The 18,222-nt window shown below is 36.7% G+C and overlaps 1 protein-coding gene across 1 annotated transcript; it reads right to left on the reverse strand.

The window, feature by feature from the left end:
* Window positions 1-87: 87 nt before the first annotated feature.
* Window positions 88-2,839, reverse strand: LOC103829503 (probable N-acetyltransferase HLS1). Its single transcript, XM_009105172.3, has 3 exons — window positions 2,629-2,839; window positions 2,374-2,528; window positions 88-2,149 (listed from the first exon to the last, which is right to left on the reverse strand). Exons 1-3 carry the CDS (start codon window positions 2,791-2,793, stop codon window positions 1,324-1,326), a joined length of 1,146 nt encoding a protein of 381 aa, XP_009103420.2. The 5' UTR covers window positions 2,794-2,839; the 3' UTR covers window positions 88-1,323.
* Between the last annotated feature and the right edge of the window lie 15,383 nt (window positions 2,840-18,222).

Below are 18,222 nucleotides of genomic sequence, written 5' to 3' on the forward strand. Positions count from 1 at the left end.
ATGGGCTTGTCCGCAAAATCATATTTGCAGGATTCAAAAACATAAAAATTTACACTTCTACACTAAAATATAATTTTGCGGATGGACTATCTCCTCTCTGAATGTCCACTGCTTCTTCAAGCTGGATGTTACAATATGCCAGAATATTCTCTTTGGTCTCCAAGTCAACTATTTCTACTGAAACTACTATCGATCGCACCATGCATAACGTCTCATCTTGTTTTTTTTTTTTTGCAATAATGTGAATATCATTGAAAATGAAAAGTTTAGGTTTACATAATGTGAATATCATCTTGTTCCCGACTCAATTGCTTCTCAATCTTTCTTTGAATTTTAGCTTATTTGTTACTCGCATGTGTTGTAATTGTCACAAGTGGTCTACCAACTTTTTCTAATCTCTTAAGAGGACTAGTGGGTAGATTGTTTTTAATTTGATATAAATCTTAACATTCAAACGTAGAAAGACTTCGTATCTATTGAACAGAACCTGTTCTTTCTTTGTTAATTACAATACTAGCAATTTGCAAGATAATCATCTATTTTATAAAATGAAAAGCCTTTTAGCCTGCCAAATTTGACCAGAAGAAACTATAAAGAAAAGGTGGTTAGTCTTCTATGAGCTTCTTTGTTCTACGTCATCCAGTTTATATTATATACTTTCAAAAGTTTACGTTTGTTCCATTTTGTTAATTTATTTGCTTTTTATTATCTATTGATTTTGGATTCATCAACCTTTTCCTTTAAAATACTGTTCGATCTACGTAACCAAAAACCGTAGACTTTGGTTTTGACTTCCTTTCCTACGGGAATATGAAATTACATTTTACAACTTGAGATTATTCAAATGTGATCGATTATCTAGGTTTCGCAACTGATTTTTTGAATGAAAAATAGATATAAAATTACAATTTGCTCTATATACGTGAATTAGTCAGTGAAATCACTCATTATCAGCTAATTAATCTAAGCATGATCATACAGTCTCAGTCATACCTAGAACATTTTACTGTTTTATGAACAATAATCCATTAAATCTTTTTCAAAAGAAAAAAAACAATAATCCATTAATACATAGATAATAACCGACAGTATGATTCGAGTAACATTAAAAACATTGGTACATTACATAGTGCATGTTTTACTAGCTTGTGTTTGAAAACCAGTTTATTTACACTTTGATCGAGTGTGAAATTACAGATAAAACTAAAAAGCGTAAGGAGAGTAATCGAGTATATAACACTAAAGACTTAGTCTCGGATTTTGTAATTTCAATTCTTGTGTTTGGTGTTTATATTCCTCTCTAATGATATCATAAACAAATCATTATAAATCTCTAGGGTCAACGAAAACGGACAATCCAGGCGTTGACTTAGTCCAGTCTACACCGTCATCGTCATCTCGGAGACGTTTCAAGCACCACAAATCCTCCGGCGAGAGAGCCTTCCAGTGTGGGATACCAGCTCTGAGTGGCTCACAGCTCCCCACTTCAGCAGCCACAACGGCGCAGCCACTCTTCTTAGCTATGTTATGAGCGTGTGAACAAAGCGCCTCCACCATCTCCGCCGCCTGTGGCCCTTCTCCGCCGATACCGTACAAGAAATGCATGGCGAACGGCTTGAAAAGATTAGGAAACGACGGGATCTTCAGAAACGGTAACGCGCCGTCTAAAACGCGCGTCGTCTTCGCTAATGTGCGTTTGAGACGAGAAGTCCCTTGAACTTGAAGCTTGTACACTTCTTTGCTGTTCCAGATACTTATAACTGCCCATGACCCGGGTAGAGACCCGGACACGTAGTCACTGCCACGTGGCACGGCCAGGAAAGTGCCTAAAGAGAGTTTGTTGGTGAGGATTGAGTTGATGTCCGAAGGGAAAAACTCGGTGGAGGAGAACCGGTTGCGGTAGATTGACTCGGCGTCGGAAGGATCGAGTTTGATGATATTGACTCGGCGTGAGACTGTGACTCGGTGGTTAAAGACAGGGTTGACCAGGAAAGTAGGTGTTCGGTACTTGGAGTAACCGCTTTTCTCGGTGAAGAGTTTGACCGAAGCTGCGTTGTCGTTTTCCGTTTGCACGTATGCGTAAGCGGCGTCGTTTAGTCGAAACCAATCTTCGAGCCTTTGCACCAGTTTCAATCCAATTCCCATCCTCCTATAATATTTAAATTTAATTAGTTGTCAGTATTTTAAAAAATATCAACAAATAATCTGAACTTCCTTTTCCGTTAGGCGTTATGTATCATCAAAATATATTAATTTAACTAGTAACCATCGTATGGTTTTGTTTTTGAAGAAATGATCGTAACAAATGTGTAATCAAGGCATTGGTTATGAATAATGAATTAATTAAAGAAAACACTATAAATGAACTCGAACCTGTAGTACGGAGAGACTCGGAGGCCAGAGACGAAGGCGAGTTTGGTGGTGCTTATAACCGGTGAATTGCCATCGTGTAATGCATTTCCACCGCGTGTCACTGTCTTGATCGTTCCTCTGATCATCCCAACTATCTCATTATCGATCTCAGCCACCTGTCACATGCATTGCCCATATTAAAACGAGAAAAAAAATAATGAAAAAGGGCAAATCAAAACCATTGAACGTTAACGTATATATATTGTGTAAACGTACCAGCATGTAGAAAGAAGGAGATTGTCGGATCCGGGCAAGCGGGTCACCCATGAGATCAACTAATAAAGACCCGACTTCACAGCTTTTCTCAAGCTCTTCCACTCTCTTTAAGTCTCTGTTTGGATCATAATCTCTCACCACAACTACTTGAAAACCTTTCCCCATTTAAAATCAACTTATCAGCTAATAAAAGCTTTAGTATAAAATCGTACGGAAGCCTAACAAAACTTTTCTTCTTGCAAATATTTCAGATTGCTTCTTTCACAAAGTGAGTATTGTCATTAGTCTATTTATAGTTAGGATTTAGCTTTGTTCTCCTAGTTAATTAGTATATGATTAGGGTTTTTATTTAATTATCACTATCTCTTTCTCTCTATTTTTATAATGTCAATGTTGTAGTTAGTGCTCTTTCTTTGGAACTCTGTCGATTCTTCCTCATTTCCGTGTGTATTTTTATTTACAAATTCGCATATCTAGCTATATTTTATTTTTGATGATCCGGTTATGATTCGTGTATAGCAATATTTTCCGAGAATATCACGGCTCATATGTTAATTCCGTTTTAAAAGTATATAGATATGGACGGATACAACAAAAACTAATAAGTAACAACCCACGATTCTAACTTCTATCATATTTTATAGTTCTTCCAATTACATGGCACTGCGACTCCAACGATACATACTTAATATTAGGTCCCAACTTGAAATTAAATAAAACAAGACTAATTTCTATATATATATAGGTAGAGCAAATTATGCTTTTCATTACATCTATAAATTATATATGTTACATCCCAGTCTTTATAATAATATAAAGGTCTTCACTCTATATATGCTCTTCATCTCATATAACCTAAAACTATAGATGTGTTGTCTATCTCTTTTAATAAAAAAATTGTGGGCATCAATGCCAAAACCCATGCTAAATTTACGATGTCTATACAAATTCGATGTTTATTTTGCATGTGTTTATAGGTGATCATCCATAATTGAAATCTAAAGTAGGAGACTCAACTCCTAACTTAGACCTACAGAACAAATTCTAACAACCACTATCTGACGATTAATTATTGTTTTATGTATATTTATTTCAGTGAGTTTGTATACATAACGTTTATTGTTTTTTTTACGATCGTTTATGTGTTTTAGTTTCTTAACCATTTTATCTTGACATCAGTATTATTATTGCTCTTCAAAGTTATGCCGGTGGTTCATATTTACTATTTAGATAGAAATCTTACAAATGAAAACACATACACATAAAAAGGAATTTGGAATTTAAGTATAAAGAATACGACCACATATTAATAAAGACTCTAAGAAAAAGTCGATCAAAGCACACAGGAAAAGCTGGAATGGCGGCGGAGATACGTGGTGGGTTTAGGATTAGTAACTATCCCTTTGATTATTGCTTTAAATTTTCTTTTTAATTTATACGATAGTCAGCTATATGCCTATATCATTTGCTGAATTAATAAATATAGAGCTCAATTTAAAAAATATTGCATAACAATTATATGTTCGTTTCATAATGATTCCACATGATCATCACTGTCATCACCTCGATATCCCTTTCCCTTTCGAAGTCTTTTTTTCTTAATTTACAGTCATACTCAACTCGATTCAATAATGCATTCGTGATCTTTTACGCAACTCCACGAAATGTTTCCTCGTGACAAAAATAATCTCAAATTATGGATCGAAACAGTACAAGAAAGATTCAAATGAGCACATATGAAATGCGATAGACATAAGTCTAAGTAACTATGTCCAAAACGTAACTACTCTATAAGTATTATCGTTTAGAAACATGTTTCCTAACCTATACGGAGCACATTACAGTTAAGTTCATGAGTCGGAGGCAGAAATTTTTACAACCGGGAAATCTTATATAAAAAACAAGTATTTTTAGTTGGGGTAACATGAACTTCACAAAATAATAGGGATCAATTGAAAATTTATACCCGGATCAGTTAGATAACTAAAATCAAGTGGGGTCATCTGACCCCACTCTCTTCAATATGCCTCCGCTTCATAACCATAACAGTCGATTTGTTTTTTGGCGGCAGGAAAAATGAATTTCGAAACAGAATCTTAGTAGATATTGGTTAACTGGAGAAGAAAATAATGGTAATAGATCTTGTTAATAAAGCTGAAAAAGAGATAGGTGCGGTTTGGTTTGAAGAACTTTGCCAAGGGAGAGAATCTGCAACGTGACATTACGATAGAGTGGTCCTGCAAATTTCTCCTGAAACATAGGCCGTCGATTATTTTAGACATGAGCCTGATATGCCAACAAGGGTTTATATCTCGAGGAGGCAGAGACGTATCAACGAGGGAATGGCTCAGAGGAGTGATGAGCTGGCAAGTTAGTTAGTTAGTTAACAGATGGTACACGAGTCTCGCGATATAAGGGGCTCGTTAGTTGTTTCTGTTAGTCATTCAGTTAGAATCAGTTGTGGCTTGAGATCTCGATTTGTGAGATTCAAGAAGAGGCTTAGACTCTGTGTGTAGAGACTAAGAGAGGGAGGTTGGGAGGTTCTTGGTTATAATACATACAAGTTCTTATCAAATTGGTGCGTGAGGAGCGTTCTGGAACGAACGAATCGCGAAACCAGAGATGACGAGAGCGACGACGTTGGAATCATTATCACAGACGGTGGCGTCGAACTACGCCGAACAACAAGAGTCAACGATGCAGTTACGAGCTTCGATGACGGGGTTGGAAGATAAGTTCACCGAATTGTTCAATCTGTTGACGAAGAACACGGTGGCTCCGACGATTGCAGATCCCAATCAGATTCCGGTGACCAGCACCGATCAGGTACATACATCAACTTCGGAACCTGGCCGTAGTATTAGAATTGAAGAAGTTAGGATTCCGAACGCGTTAAGTGATTACCGTGAGATGATGAAACGCGTTGAGCTGCCGATTTTCGATGGTGAGGATGCGTATGGTTGGATCGCAGTAGCGGAACGATTCTTTCGCATGGGGGAGTACGATGAGATGACGAAGATGAGATTGGTTTCAGTTAGTCTGAAAGGTGATGTTTTGAGCTGGTTTAACAGTGAGATTTTGAGGCGACCTTTTGAGACTTGGATTGAATTCAAACAGAGATTGATTGCTCGATTTAGTCGAGTGAAGCTGCGAGATCCTAGTCAACCTTTCTTCGCGGTTCGTCAAACAGGATCAGTTTCAGAGTATATTCATCAATTTGAGGATTTATCAACGCAAGCTTCAGGAGTTTCTGATACGCAACGTGAAGGGATCTTTATGAATGGTCTTACAGAAGAGATGAGGGAAGTCGTCACAATGTGTAAACCAGTAGACCTGCCTGATATGATTGCAACAGCATATCAGATGGAAGATAGCTCGTTGTTCAGTGTTATACAAAAAGAGGTGAAATTGAGGAAAGTAAAGGGAAGTGGAGCAGTGAATACAAACTCGAAGTCGTATTCAAGTTATGTTCCTACGAGTAGTTGGAGACAGAAGCAAGCGATGCCATCGACAACAACTACAACTACAACTCCAACGCAGCAGAGTAATGTGAAGCAGGCAGTTCGATTGTCGGAAGAACAGATTACTGAAAAAAGGCGACTGGGGCTCTGTTTCAAATGTGATGCTAAGTGGAGTAGACAACATTTGGTGAACGGGGTATGTCCAAATGCTTCACTACGAGTTTTGACCGTGTGGAACGGATTGGAGATGGAGTTGATTAATCAGGAAGATAAGGAAGGAGAGACCGAAGAAATCATTTGGGAACCTCAGCTAAAGACGCTGTCTTTGCAATCCTTTTTGGGTAAGGGGTCACCAACAACAACAAAGCTGATAGGGAGCATCAAGAAGCGAGTAATGTTGGTAATGTTGGATAGTGGAGCTACACATAACTTCATTTCGCCAAAGGTAGCAGCTCAACTGAAGTTGGTTACAGAGGAGGGCGAAGGGTTAGAAGTGTTGTTGGGTACAGGAGTTTCCGTCAGTGGAGTGGGAGTTTGTCGAAATGTGCAAATAACTCTCCAAGGTTGGTCTTTCACTACGGACTTCATTGTATTGGAGTTAGGTAATATTGATGTCATTTTGGGGATGTATTGGCTGAGAACTTTGGGGAAATGTCAAGTAGATTGGGAGAAACATGAGTATACCTTTAACTACCAAGGGCAACAGGTGACTTTGATTGGGGATCAGTCGTTACCACCAAAGGAGAAAACATTGAAGACAATACAACCTGCGTCTGAGGTACCAGTACAACTCAGAGAATTGTTGAATGAGTTTGAGCATGTCTTTAGGGAACCGACAGAGCTTCCTCCAGTACGTGGCAGAGAACATGGCATTATCTTACAACAAGGTTGTCGTCCTATTTCAGTAAGACCGTATCGATATCCTCAAGTCCATAAGGAGATAATGGAGAAGAGTGTTACAGAAATGCTAGCTACGGGAACAATCCGACGAAGCCACAGCCCATATTCTAGTCCTGTTTTATTAGTAAAGAAGAAGGACAACAGCTGGAGATTTTGTGTGGATTATAGAATGTTGAATCAAGCCACGATCTCAGATAAGTATCCAATTCCCATGATCGATCAACTATTAGACGAACTTCATGGTGCGAAGTGTTTCTCAAAACTGGATTTGAGATCAGGATATCATCAAATAAGGATGAAGGAAGAAGACATTGAGAAGACAGCGTTTAGAACACATGAGGGTCATTACGAGTTCACTGTCATGCCATTTGGTTTAATGAACGCTCCGGCTACGTTTCAGTCTCTCATGAACGAGTTATTTCAACCGTACTTGAGAAAGTTTGTGTTGGTGTTCTTTGATGATATATTGGTATATAGTTCGTCATTGGAAGAGCATGTGGAGCATCTGAGGGAAGTGTTGATGGTATTTGAAACGCACAAGTTATTTGCGAACAGAAAGAAGTGTGCTTTCGGTCAAGAACAGATTGAGTATTTGGGGCATTGTATCTCTGCGAAAGGGGTATCAACAGACCCAGAGAAGATAAAAGCAGTGGTGAAATGGCCAATTCCACGAACAGTGAAGGATGTTAGAGGATTTTTGGGTTTAACTGGGTACTATCGCAAGTTTGTACAAAGCTATGGGATGTTGGCCAGGCCACTAACAGAGTTGTTAAAGAAGGACAAGTTTGTGTGGTTACATGACGCACTGATAGCGTTTGAGAAGCTGAAGAAGGCGATCACATCTACACCAGTTTTAGCGCTTCCTGACTTCTCTAAAGTGTTCATAATTGAGTCAGATGCGTCGGGTTATGGGTTAGGTGCAGTGCTAATGCAAGAGAAGCACCCTATAGCCTATTTCAGTCACGCTTTAACCGAGAAAGAAATGCAGAAACCAATCTATGAGCGGGAGTTAATGGCCATTGTGTTGTCGATTCAGAAATGGAGGCATTATTTGTTGGGACGAAGGTTCATAGTCAGAACAGATCAACAGAGCCTCAAGTACTTGCTAGAGCAGCGTGAAGTAACTTTAGACTACCAGAGATGGTTGACGCGGATATTGGGTTATGACTTCGATATCGAGTATAAAGTGGGATCAGAGAATCGTGTTGCAGACGGGTTATCTCGCATTGTTCACTACTCTGCAGCAGAAGTGTTACCTCGTTGCTTGTCACTAACGGTACCTACGTCTTTACAGGCTCAGGATATATATGCAGAGGTTGATCAAGATGTCGACATTCAGGAGATAATTGCGAAAGTAAGCAGTGGCCAAGCACCTAAAGCGGGCTTTACGTTGGTACAAGGAAGGTTATTCTACAAAGGGCGTTTGTTCTTACCGGGAAATTCGAAGCATATCCTGATGATATTACGTGAGTGTCACGACAGTCTGTTAGGGGGTCATTCAGGAGTGTTAAAGACGTTGCAGAGGATTAAGGCGACGTTCTACTGGCCTAAAATGAGGAAGCACGTTCAGGATTACATAGCAGCATGTGAGATTTGCCAGACCCACAAGTACTCGACGCTTTCACCAGCCGGATTGTTGCAGCCTATTGAGATTCCAGAGCAGATATGGGAAGACATATCTATGGATTTTATAGAGGGATTGCCGATATCTCGAGGGATGAACGTAATCTTTGTGGTGGTTGATCGATTGAGTAAGTACAGTCATTTTATTGCATTGAAACATCCGTTCACGGCAGCTGATGTTGCGCAAAAATTCGTTGATGGGGTGGTGAAACTTCATGGGTTTCCACGGTCGATCATCTCTGATAGAGATAAGGTCTTCCTTAGTACTTTTTGGAAAGATTGTTTCAAAGCTGTGGGTACTACTCTACGCTTCAGTACAGCTTTTCATCCTCAATCAGACGGCCAAACCGAAGTACTGAATCGCTGCCTAGAAACTTACCTGCGATGTTTTGCTTCTGCGCATCCGAAGACGTGGTCCAAGTATTTGATGTGGGCTGAACTTTGGTATAATACTTCTTATCATACGGCGACGCGGTGCACTCCATTTAAGATGGTTTATGGTCGTGACCCTCCGGCTTTATTACGGTTTGAGGAAGGATCTACGAAGAATTTTGAGCTGGAAGCAATGTTACGTGACAGAGATTTGATGTTGCAGGATGTTAAACAACACTTGTTAAGGGCGCAGGGGGTTATGAAAAATAACGCTGATAAGAGAAGGCGTGACTTGGAGTTTGAAGTAGGTATGAAAGTTTATTTGAAACTGCGACCTTATAGACAACAATCAGTGAGCAGAAGATTGTGTCACAAGCTGTCAGCAAGGTTCTATGGGCCTTATGAGGTGTTGGAACGGATAGGTAAGGTTGCGTATCGTCTAAGGTTGCCGGAAGGATCGAAAGTGCATCCAGTGTTTCACGTTTCACAGTTGAAACCAGTGATTGGACTGGGTCGGGTAATCACTCCGCTACCTGAGACATTATCAAGGGATGATGAGTTACAGATTGAACCAAACGAGTTGTTGGGTACACGGTACGATGAAGAAGGTCATTTGGAGGTGCTCGTGTCGTGGAAAAATCTACCGTCGCACGAGAACTCTTGGATGCGATTATCGGAGTTGAAACAGCAGTTTCCGACTTATTCGCTTGAGGACAAGCTCGTTCTTCACCCGGGGGGTATTGATATGCCAACAAGGGTTTATATCTCGAGGAGGCAGAGACGTATCAACGAGGGAATGGCTCAGAGGAGTGATGAGCTGGCAAGTTAGTTAGTTAGTTAACAGATGGTACACGAGTCTCGCGATATAAGGGGCTCGTTAGTTGTTTCTGTTAGTCATTCAGTTAGAATCAGTTGTGGCTTGAGATCTCGATTTGTGAGATTCAAGAAGAGGCTTAGACTCTGTGTGTAGAGACTAAGAGAGGGAGGTTGGGAGGTTCTTGGTTATAATACATACAAGTTCTTATCAGAGCCCACTTAGAATAAAAGTGATTACCTTTCTGTCTTTTATTATTATTTTATAAATACACTATTTTCTTAGCTAAATGCGAAGGTGCTTCGCAAATCTTTCACCTTACCGGTGGAATATCATCTTTCTGCGCTAATCATAATATAAGGAACGTGATCAGACGGCTTGCTTTTTCCACAATATTCTCCAACTTTTTTCTACTTTCTCATATTCTCTGGATTGGATTCGTATCTCTCGTTTCTTCTCTATCTCTTCATAGTTCTTCACTTCCAATCAATTGTTTAATATTAAAAAGTATAGTTTTCATCGAAGAGTATATTTATTAGATAATTTAATTGGCATATAAACATTTTTTTTTTGCTTTCTCTAAAAGTTTGTATTCCTAAGATCATTTCCAATGTATTTATTTTTATTTCTAAAATAAAGCAACTCAAAAATAGAGATGTATTTATTTTCAATGTATTTTTCTATTTTTGTTTCTATAAAAATATTCTCAAAAGATTCTATTTAAATTTTACAACAAATACCTTTTATTTATGAAAGTTGATAATTAGCCCTATTTTTTTAACTTTTACAAGATTTTTATAAAATTATAACTCTATTTAAACTAAATTTTCATTATAAAGACTATTATATAAATAAAAAGTGGGATTTACGTTTATAAAAACTGTATTTTATTTAAAAAATAATTGTTTTGGTTATAATTATAATAGTTTAAACGTTAAAAGATTATTTTGTAAATAGAAAAGTATGACTCTATAATAGAGAAATGCTATTTTTGTCTCTATATTTAAAGGAAAAATATCAATTTCTATTTTAAAAAAGAAATAGAGGTGGGTTGGAGATGGTTTTATTAAGCTATGTATTTTTCAACTGTTTATTACTTATGCTGTGTTGTTTTCTATCCTTGCGAATTATAAGTAGTAATTATCAGTGCTGATTGCAAAGCATTTTCGATTTTCTGATTCATCGACAATTTTAGGGACGAAAATAGTTCGGACAAACCTTTTTACCGTTTTTGTGTGTGTTTAATGGACAAAAATACTTTAATTTTGGTATTTAGTCGGAAAATATACTATTTCTCATATTTTTATGAGGTTCCACTTCATTGAAATTGCTTTCCAACGAACTTTGTTATGTTGAAACGTTTATGATATTAATATTTCAATATTAGCTACCAAATTTCGGTCAAAAAATATATTTCAAAATATTGAATTTCAAATATAAAAAAGAAAATTTTATATACGTCAATAAGATATTATCTTAGAGAACAAGATAGATGATCGAATACAGAAACAAATAATTGACAGATATCATTTTGTTATATAGTATAAATCAATAGTATTACTTACAAATATTTGTCTGTCGAGCGACTGCCTGGAACATTACTTTGGAATATTCACGAGTTTAATTGAAATCTTTTTTATTCTTCACATAGAAGAGTTGAAAAACTGATTAAGCAATGACGAATTAGAGATAATCATAATCAAATGGGCATGATTAGTTGTAAACCTCTAGGGTATTTCCTTTAAATGCAATATAAAAAGTTAAAAATGCCAAAATTGTACATCACGCTACGTATGTAATGCCGTTGCTAAAAGACATAAAATGTCTGCTGATGTATTGGACTTTGTGACCTCACTTACTTCTCAAAAATATAATTAATTTTTATTTATTTCTTACTTATTTTAAGGGTCAAGCAGCCAAATAAATACTAACATATAAATAAAATAACTTCGTCCAAAAACAAGTATACATCGATATAAGCATTTTGTAAAGGGAAATTGGACTGTATAACCTTCAAACAAATTATAATTCATTACGTAACTAAAACCCCTAACTTTCATCTACAGTACATGTATTTTATGTAATAATGCTATATTACCCTTCAATTCAACCTGTGTGACCTGCTGAGAGTTATTTATCAAAAGAAATATTAAATAAATAATTTAATAAATTGTGGTTATCATTCTTCCACATCTCTTTCTCTTCTTCTTCCTCTTCTCCTCCAATCTCTGTTTTTTTTATACATACGAACACAAACCACTAGATTAAGAAATAATATAGATTTTGGGCTTGTGGAATTGAGTTTGGAAGAGAAGATGGCACCGTAGACAACAACGAGGTGACATCACAAGTTCTTTTTTTTTTTAGTTTTTTTCAATGTTGTTCATCTTGATTTTTTTCATTGTTATTTAAATTGTTATAGTATCCTGTATTGATATGGTATGATGAAGAATAATTACTCTGGACTAGTGAATGTGTGTATCACCATGTCTGTAAAAAGAGGAAGATGTGAAGAAGATGAACTCGTCGACTATACTATATGTAGTGAAAGAAAATTATAGTATAGTACGATTCTTATATTTTTGTACAATTCGCAAGTACCAAACTAAATAGTATGCTACGGTTGTTGTAGTATTGTACCATCGATTGTTTGATAAATTCATTATTTATCAATTTCTTGTTTACAACTATATGTGCTATACTATTTATTTTGTTCTATACTATTTGGGTTTAGAATTTATACTTGGGTTTAGGTTTAATGATTAAGATTTAGGGTTTAGTATTTGGAAGGTGGGGGTTGATGTTTGGGTTTAGTGACCGTATTATGTATGTTCTATTTGACGATTAAAAAAGAGTATTTTTTTTGCTTACCAATTTATACTATACTATGTATTTTGTTCCATTCTATTTGGGTTTATAGTCTATACTTGGGTTTAAGGTTTAGTGATTAGGATTTAGGGTTTAGTATTTGGAAGGTGGGAGTTTAGGTTTGGGTTTAGTGATAGCATTTTTGGGTTTAGTATTCAAAAGTTAGGTCTGAGTTTAGCATTGAGGAGTTTTGTTTGGATTTAGTTTAATATTATATAATATTATATACTATTTTCAGATTTTGATAATTGGGTTTAAGGTTTATATTTGGGTTTAGGGTTCAGTAATTAGGGTTTAGGGTTTAGTATTTAGATGGAAGGGTGATGTTTAAAGTTTAGGGTTTATTATTTTGGAGTTGAGATTTGGATTAAAGTTTAGTATTTATTAGGTGTGAGTGGATTTTGAATCCTATTATTTTTAGTAATATGGTATAGAAAAATTAGATGTATATTTATGTGTTAAACAAAAGTGTGGTGTTGATTGAATTACGTGTGATAATTAATTGTGGGGTGTCAAATTGTTGATGTCATCAGTTTCTCTCTCTATTACTGACAACTTGAACAAAAAAGGGCATTACCGGATAGAAGTTGACATAATTGTTATGGGCTTTATTATGTCAAAATCAATGCTATGCACTTAATTTCCTTCTCAAATTTGGTCATTTGGCTAATTCACCCTTTTGTAAATACTCATTTTTTTCTAGAACAAAAAATACTCCAATGCATGTATCTGGTTCGTCAGTCTATAATCCAACTTAGGAAAACCGACTTGTCGAAATTCAGGAGGTAGACTTTCTTTTTTCTTTTTGCTAAAAAGTAAATATTCATTAATAAAAATAAAATACATACAAATTACTTACGTCCCAAAAGAAAAAATCTAAAAAGACTTAAATAACAATACAATATTAGAACTAACGATTGCACGAACAATTTTAGTGCTAAACAATCTGATCGACAACCACCACACCAAAATCGGTAAGTACTCTGATGATGCCAATTGACACAAACTCTAGACTCTCGGCAACGTTTCAAGGTACGGCTCCCGACGACGTTTTAAGTACAATTAATTCTAGAGATAGAAAAAACTCTCCACACGAATCAAACAGAGACTGACGGTACCTATCCTTAGCACGAACCCATCAGAGACCGACGACACTTCATGACATGAACTCATCGAGATCTTAAAACATTCAAATCCATGATCCAAACAGTGTACGAGCAATCCAACCCGACATTACGAAGACAACTAAAGCTAAAACAACGGGACACGAGATAGCCACAATAACAATCGACAGGTCAACAATCCGACAAGCAAAAAGAAAAGACCGAAGCTACCATATCATGGTCAAGCGACCAAAACAATGGCACTGGGATGATGCGGTCTAACGGCAGCGGTCCACAAAAAAATCTGGAACCTATTGAACACCACAAGCTCACAAAAATCTTGATTGCAGCCGTATTCGAGAACCGGATATACAGTTCTGAAGCTTCTCGGCACTCAAGTTTCACTGAAGACCTGCAGTAAAACGAAACCAGAGAGAGGGCACAACCTGAAACATAGCAATTGCCAAAGCCATAGAGCAAAAAAGATAGGGCCAACATCCAGGATAACGACTCGCAATAAATGACGCTTCAGCCAAGCAATACCGGAGCCAACAAGCGCAAAGACCAGAGAGAAGGAAGAGACCACGAGATCAACTGCTCTCTGCACATTTCACCGGAGAGGAAAACGTCGATGCCTATCATGACCGAAAAGAAGAAGAGAAACCCCACCAAGACACCGAGGGGGGAGACGAGATCTGCAATTCACCACGGCCCAACAAACAAGAGAACTGAGACTCCACACCACTTGAACCTTCAGGAGATCATGAGAGTCGAAAAGCTAATACAACCAAGCGCTGGTCTCAAAGGCAGAGGAGAGTAGAAACAGATCTAAAAATTCACCACCACTGTAATCCCTAAAAACCGGTCCTACCACACACGTACCACTGACGAGACTCGCCGACGCTCCAATAGAGAACATGAGCCACCGAATCCAGACCTATGGCACTGAGATATAGGTCAAAAGCCGGGGCACGCCAACCACCACAGAGAAGCCGAGCATATCGAATCGCCGAGGCAAAGAAGACAAAGAAAAGAGAAGAGAAAGAAAAAAGGATTGAGGCCTCCGGCACCGGCAAAGGAGCTGACCACCAGCGACAGCAATGCACAGAGCTTTTTTTTAAGAGAGAAAAAGTTCTTCTTTTAGTTAGATATGACTTCACCTCTAAGAGGTAGACTTATATTGATTTATTTGAACTTCATTTTTTATATTCAAACTGAAATCAAATCTAGCATGGATCTATCAGGTATAGTGTTTTAGCTTCGACTACCTTTAAGCAAATTAAGTTTATGTTTTAATTTCATAAAATAAAAAAAAGATATTTCTAAAACTTATTATATATACATATTTAGTTTATATAAACTAATTTAAATCCTTACGTACCTCAAATATAAAAGGTATACCTTGGAATTACTCAATTACCTGTTGGGGTTTATTAATTCGTTTTTTTTTTCTACGAGCTTAATCTAACATTACCAACTAAGACAAAATGTCTCTATATCAAAGAGACAAAGACTAGTGTCTAGTTTCATGGGTTGGCTTAAATCATGGCCCATTCACAAAAATAAACTCATATGTGTGATAATGAGGTAAGGTATTCGTAGAAAATAGAACAGTTCACAATCTCGTTCTCCATCGATGAGGATGTGATCAGGCCACTCATAATCTTTAACACGGTTGGGGTGCACCAACCCAATAAGAATATATAACACTTCAGCCCACTAACTAATGGACCTTAACAAGAAAGAAAATAATAATGGCTGCGGAAGTTTCCAACGAAAAACGACACGTTCATCCTAGTATGTGGAAAAAAGAAGGCGTCAATTGCGTCACCCATGACATCAATGCATGCAGAGTCTCGCTTTAGCTGTGTGGAGGTGACAATAGAAAAATACTTTTATATTGCAGACCTAATGTTTATTTTTAATTATCCATTATTATAGGTAGGTCTCTTAAGGATGTTATAGGGTCAATCGCTTCTTTCTTGGTTTCAGGGGTCGACTTATAGAGGTAAGAGGTTAGTCCCTTAAACTTGTTATATTTATATCCCATAGTTTTGTCCCTTTTAGATTTTGTAATCTTCCTTTTTTTTTTCTTTTTCTTTGTAATCTTCTTATTACTCTTTATAATATTGTACAAAGGTGAAACATGGTGTAAAAACATACTACTATTGGTCAACTCAGAGTAGTGTCTTTTTGTATTTTTGAAAATTTTAGATTTTTTTTTCTATTATCTTGTGTATAAATATAAGACTTTAAAATGAAGACGGGTTAAAAAAGCTATGTAATTAAATTAATTCTTATATTCCCTTGTATTGCATTGCATGTGATCTTTTAGCTATACATACCAAAACTGGTTGTTATGATTAGCATTCCATTAAAAAATATATGATTTCTAAATAGCCTAGACCTTATTAGATATTACTTCACCGGTTCACCCACTCATCAACCAGATGTGGAAGCAATTATTTTCGCTCTTTGCAAATTCCATCGATCATAACCATCAATTACCCTGAATTACCATGTAAAGTTGAATGATTAGGGGATTTGAAATTTGTTAATAAAATGACCCGTAAACAGTATTTATAGCAATCATTTCTAAAATAAGCTCTTATTTCATTCACTTCACAGTTGTCACCAACTACAAGCTGTGGATAATGTCGACGCATCATAGAAAAGAATGATAGTAGATTATAACTATTAGAAATAAAATAATTTTAAACAATGAACGGCTGAGAGAAGACACAACTTTTCGCGGAGACACGGAGCCGCTCACACCCATCATCTTGGAATCTTGACTACTCTCTCTAAGAGCATGATTATCCCATGAAACCCAATTGGGTTTCTTAATGATTATTTAATTATATAAATATACTTAAGTGGACTTAAGAACTCTAGTTAAAAAACTTTAATTTTGAGTGGTTTAATGGGAGTTTCTTAATTAAGAGTTCTTAAAAAAAATTTAAATTTTTTAGAAGAATTGAGGAAGATCACCTACTCAAGAAGAAGAAACATAAACAAGAAACCTTACTTGATCGTCCACATGCCAATGTCAATGCCATTCTTTGAAGAAAACCTCAATGCCACTCTTTTGGACCTGAAATACCAAGACAAGAACATGAGACAGAGAACACAAAAACAAGCATTATACAACAACAGAAACTCGTGACTTCTCTTGCTTTGCATAAACTTAAGTTTATTTGTCTCACATTTCACACAGAACAGATTACATAAACTTGAAACATACATTATGAAACTTGAAACATACATGGTGTTGGAAGATGAAGATGTTGTGTAAACCGAGTAACATAATAAAAGGTTACACAAATTTTCTTGGATCTGCCAATTAAGTTAATAAACCGATACCACACCACAAGCTTCATGATACAATAATGCCTATCCACATTGTTGAGTTCAACAACATCATGATCGATAAGTCTGTAATCATACCACACCACAAGCTTCACGATACAATAATGCAGGTGAACCAATCCCTCCACCTCAGATCACTAATACAGACAACTTCTAGAGATTTGATTGCGTTTTAATAATATACACACATAGAACAGAACGGGTCAACAAATTGAGAAATATAATAGCAGAGGAAACAAGCAAAAAATAAAACAAACCAGATATCAAACAAATGTAAATATTCACAGTCAACATATTTGACTTGAACCCAAGCTTTAGGGTCGATATTGTAACAAATACAGTCAAACTACTCAACCATTATTTCTACATGAATCAAAGGGCAACAATTAAGCACACTAATCCAGACAATAAAGGTGAGAAAGTTACATACTTACCAGAAGCTGATCTCCAAACTGAAGATCGTCAATTGAAACCAAGCTTTAGGGTCGGAGGAGACGCCATCAGTACCGAGAGATTCGTCAATTGGTGGTGGATTTTGATCCTTCTTCTGACGGCGTAGAGAGAGAAGATGGAGGAGACGCGGTGAGCACCGAGAAAGTTGAGGAGACAGAGGAGACGTCGATGACGGAGAACACAAGAACACGGAGAAGACGGAGGAGACGTCGATGACACAGTCCTCGTCTGTCGTCGGTTTGGATTCTTCTCCTCTGACGGAGATCGAGAAACCGTGAGAAAAGGAAAGGAAGAGACAAAAGAAAAAGAAAAAAAAAAACAAAAAAACGAGATGCTGACACGTGGTTATGAAACTCCCCTAAAAATCGGTTTCCAAAACTCCCCGTTAAGGATCGGTAATTCTCTTTTTCTTTTCTTTTGATTTAATTAAATCACAAAATTTGTTTAAAACCCCCACTTAGGACCTGCGATAATCATGGTCTAAGGTCACTTCATAAACGTTACATAAAAATACATACAAATTATTAAAAAAAAATTAACCCATTTCATTTGTCCAATTATTTTTATTTTTTAAATCACAGTAACGAATTTTGTTTTTGAAAATATATATGGTGTAAGAATCTTCTACGGC

The sequence above is a fragment of the Brassica rapa genome, chromosome A07, assembly GCF_000309985.2.
Source record: "Brassica rapa cultivar Chiifu-401-42 chromosome A07, CAAS_Brap_v3.01, whole genome shotgun sequence".
Classification (NCBI taxonomy): Eukaryota; Viridiplantae; Streptophyta; class Magnoliopsida; order Brassicales; family Brassicaceae; genus Brassica; species Brassica rapa.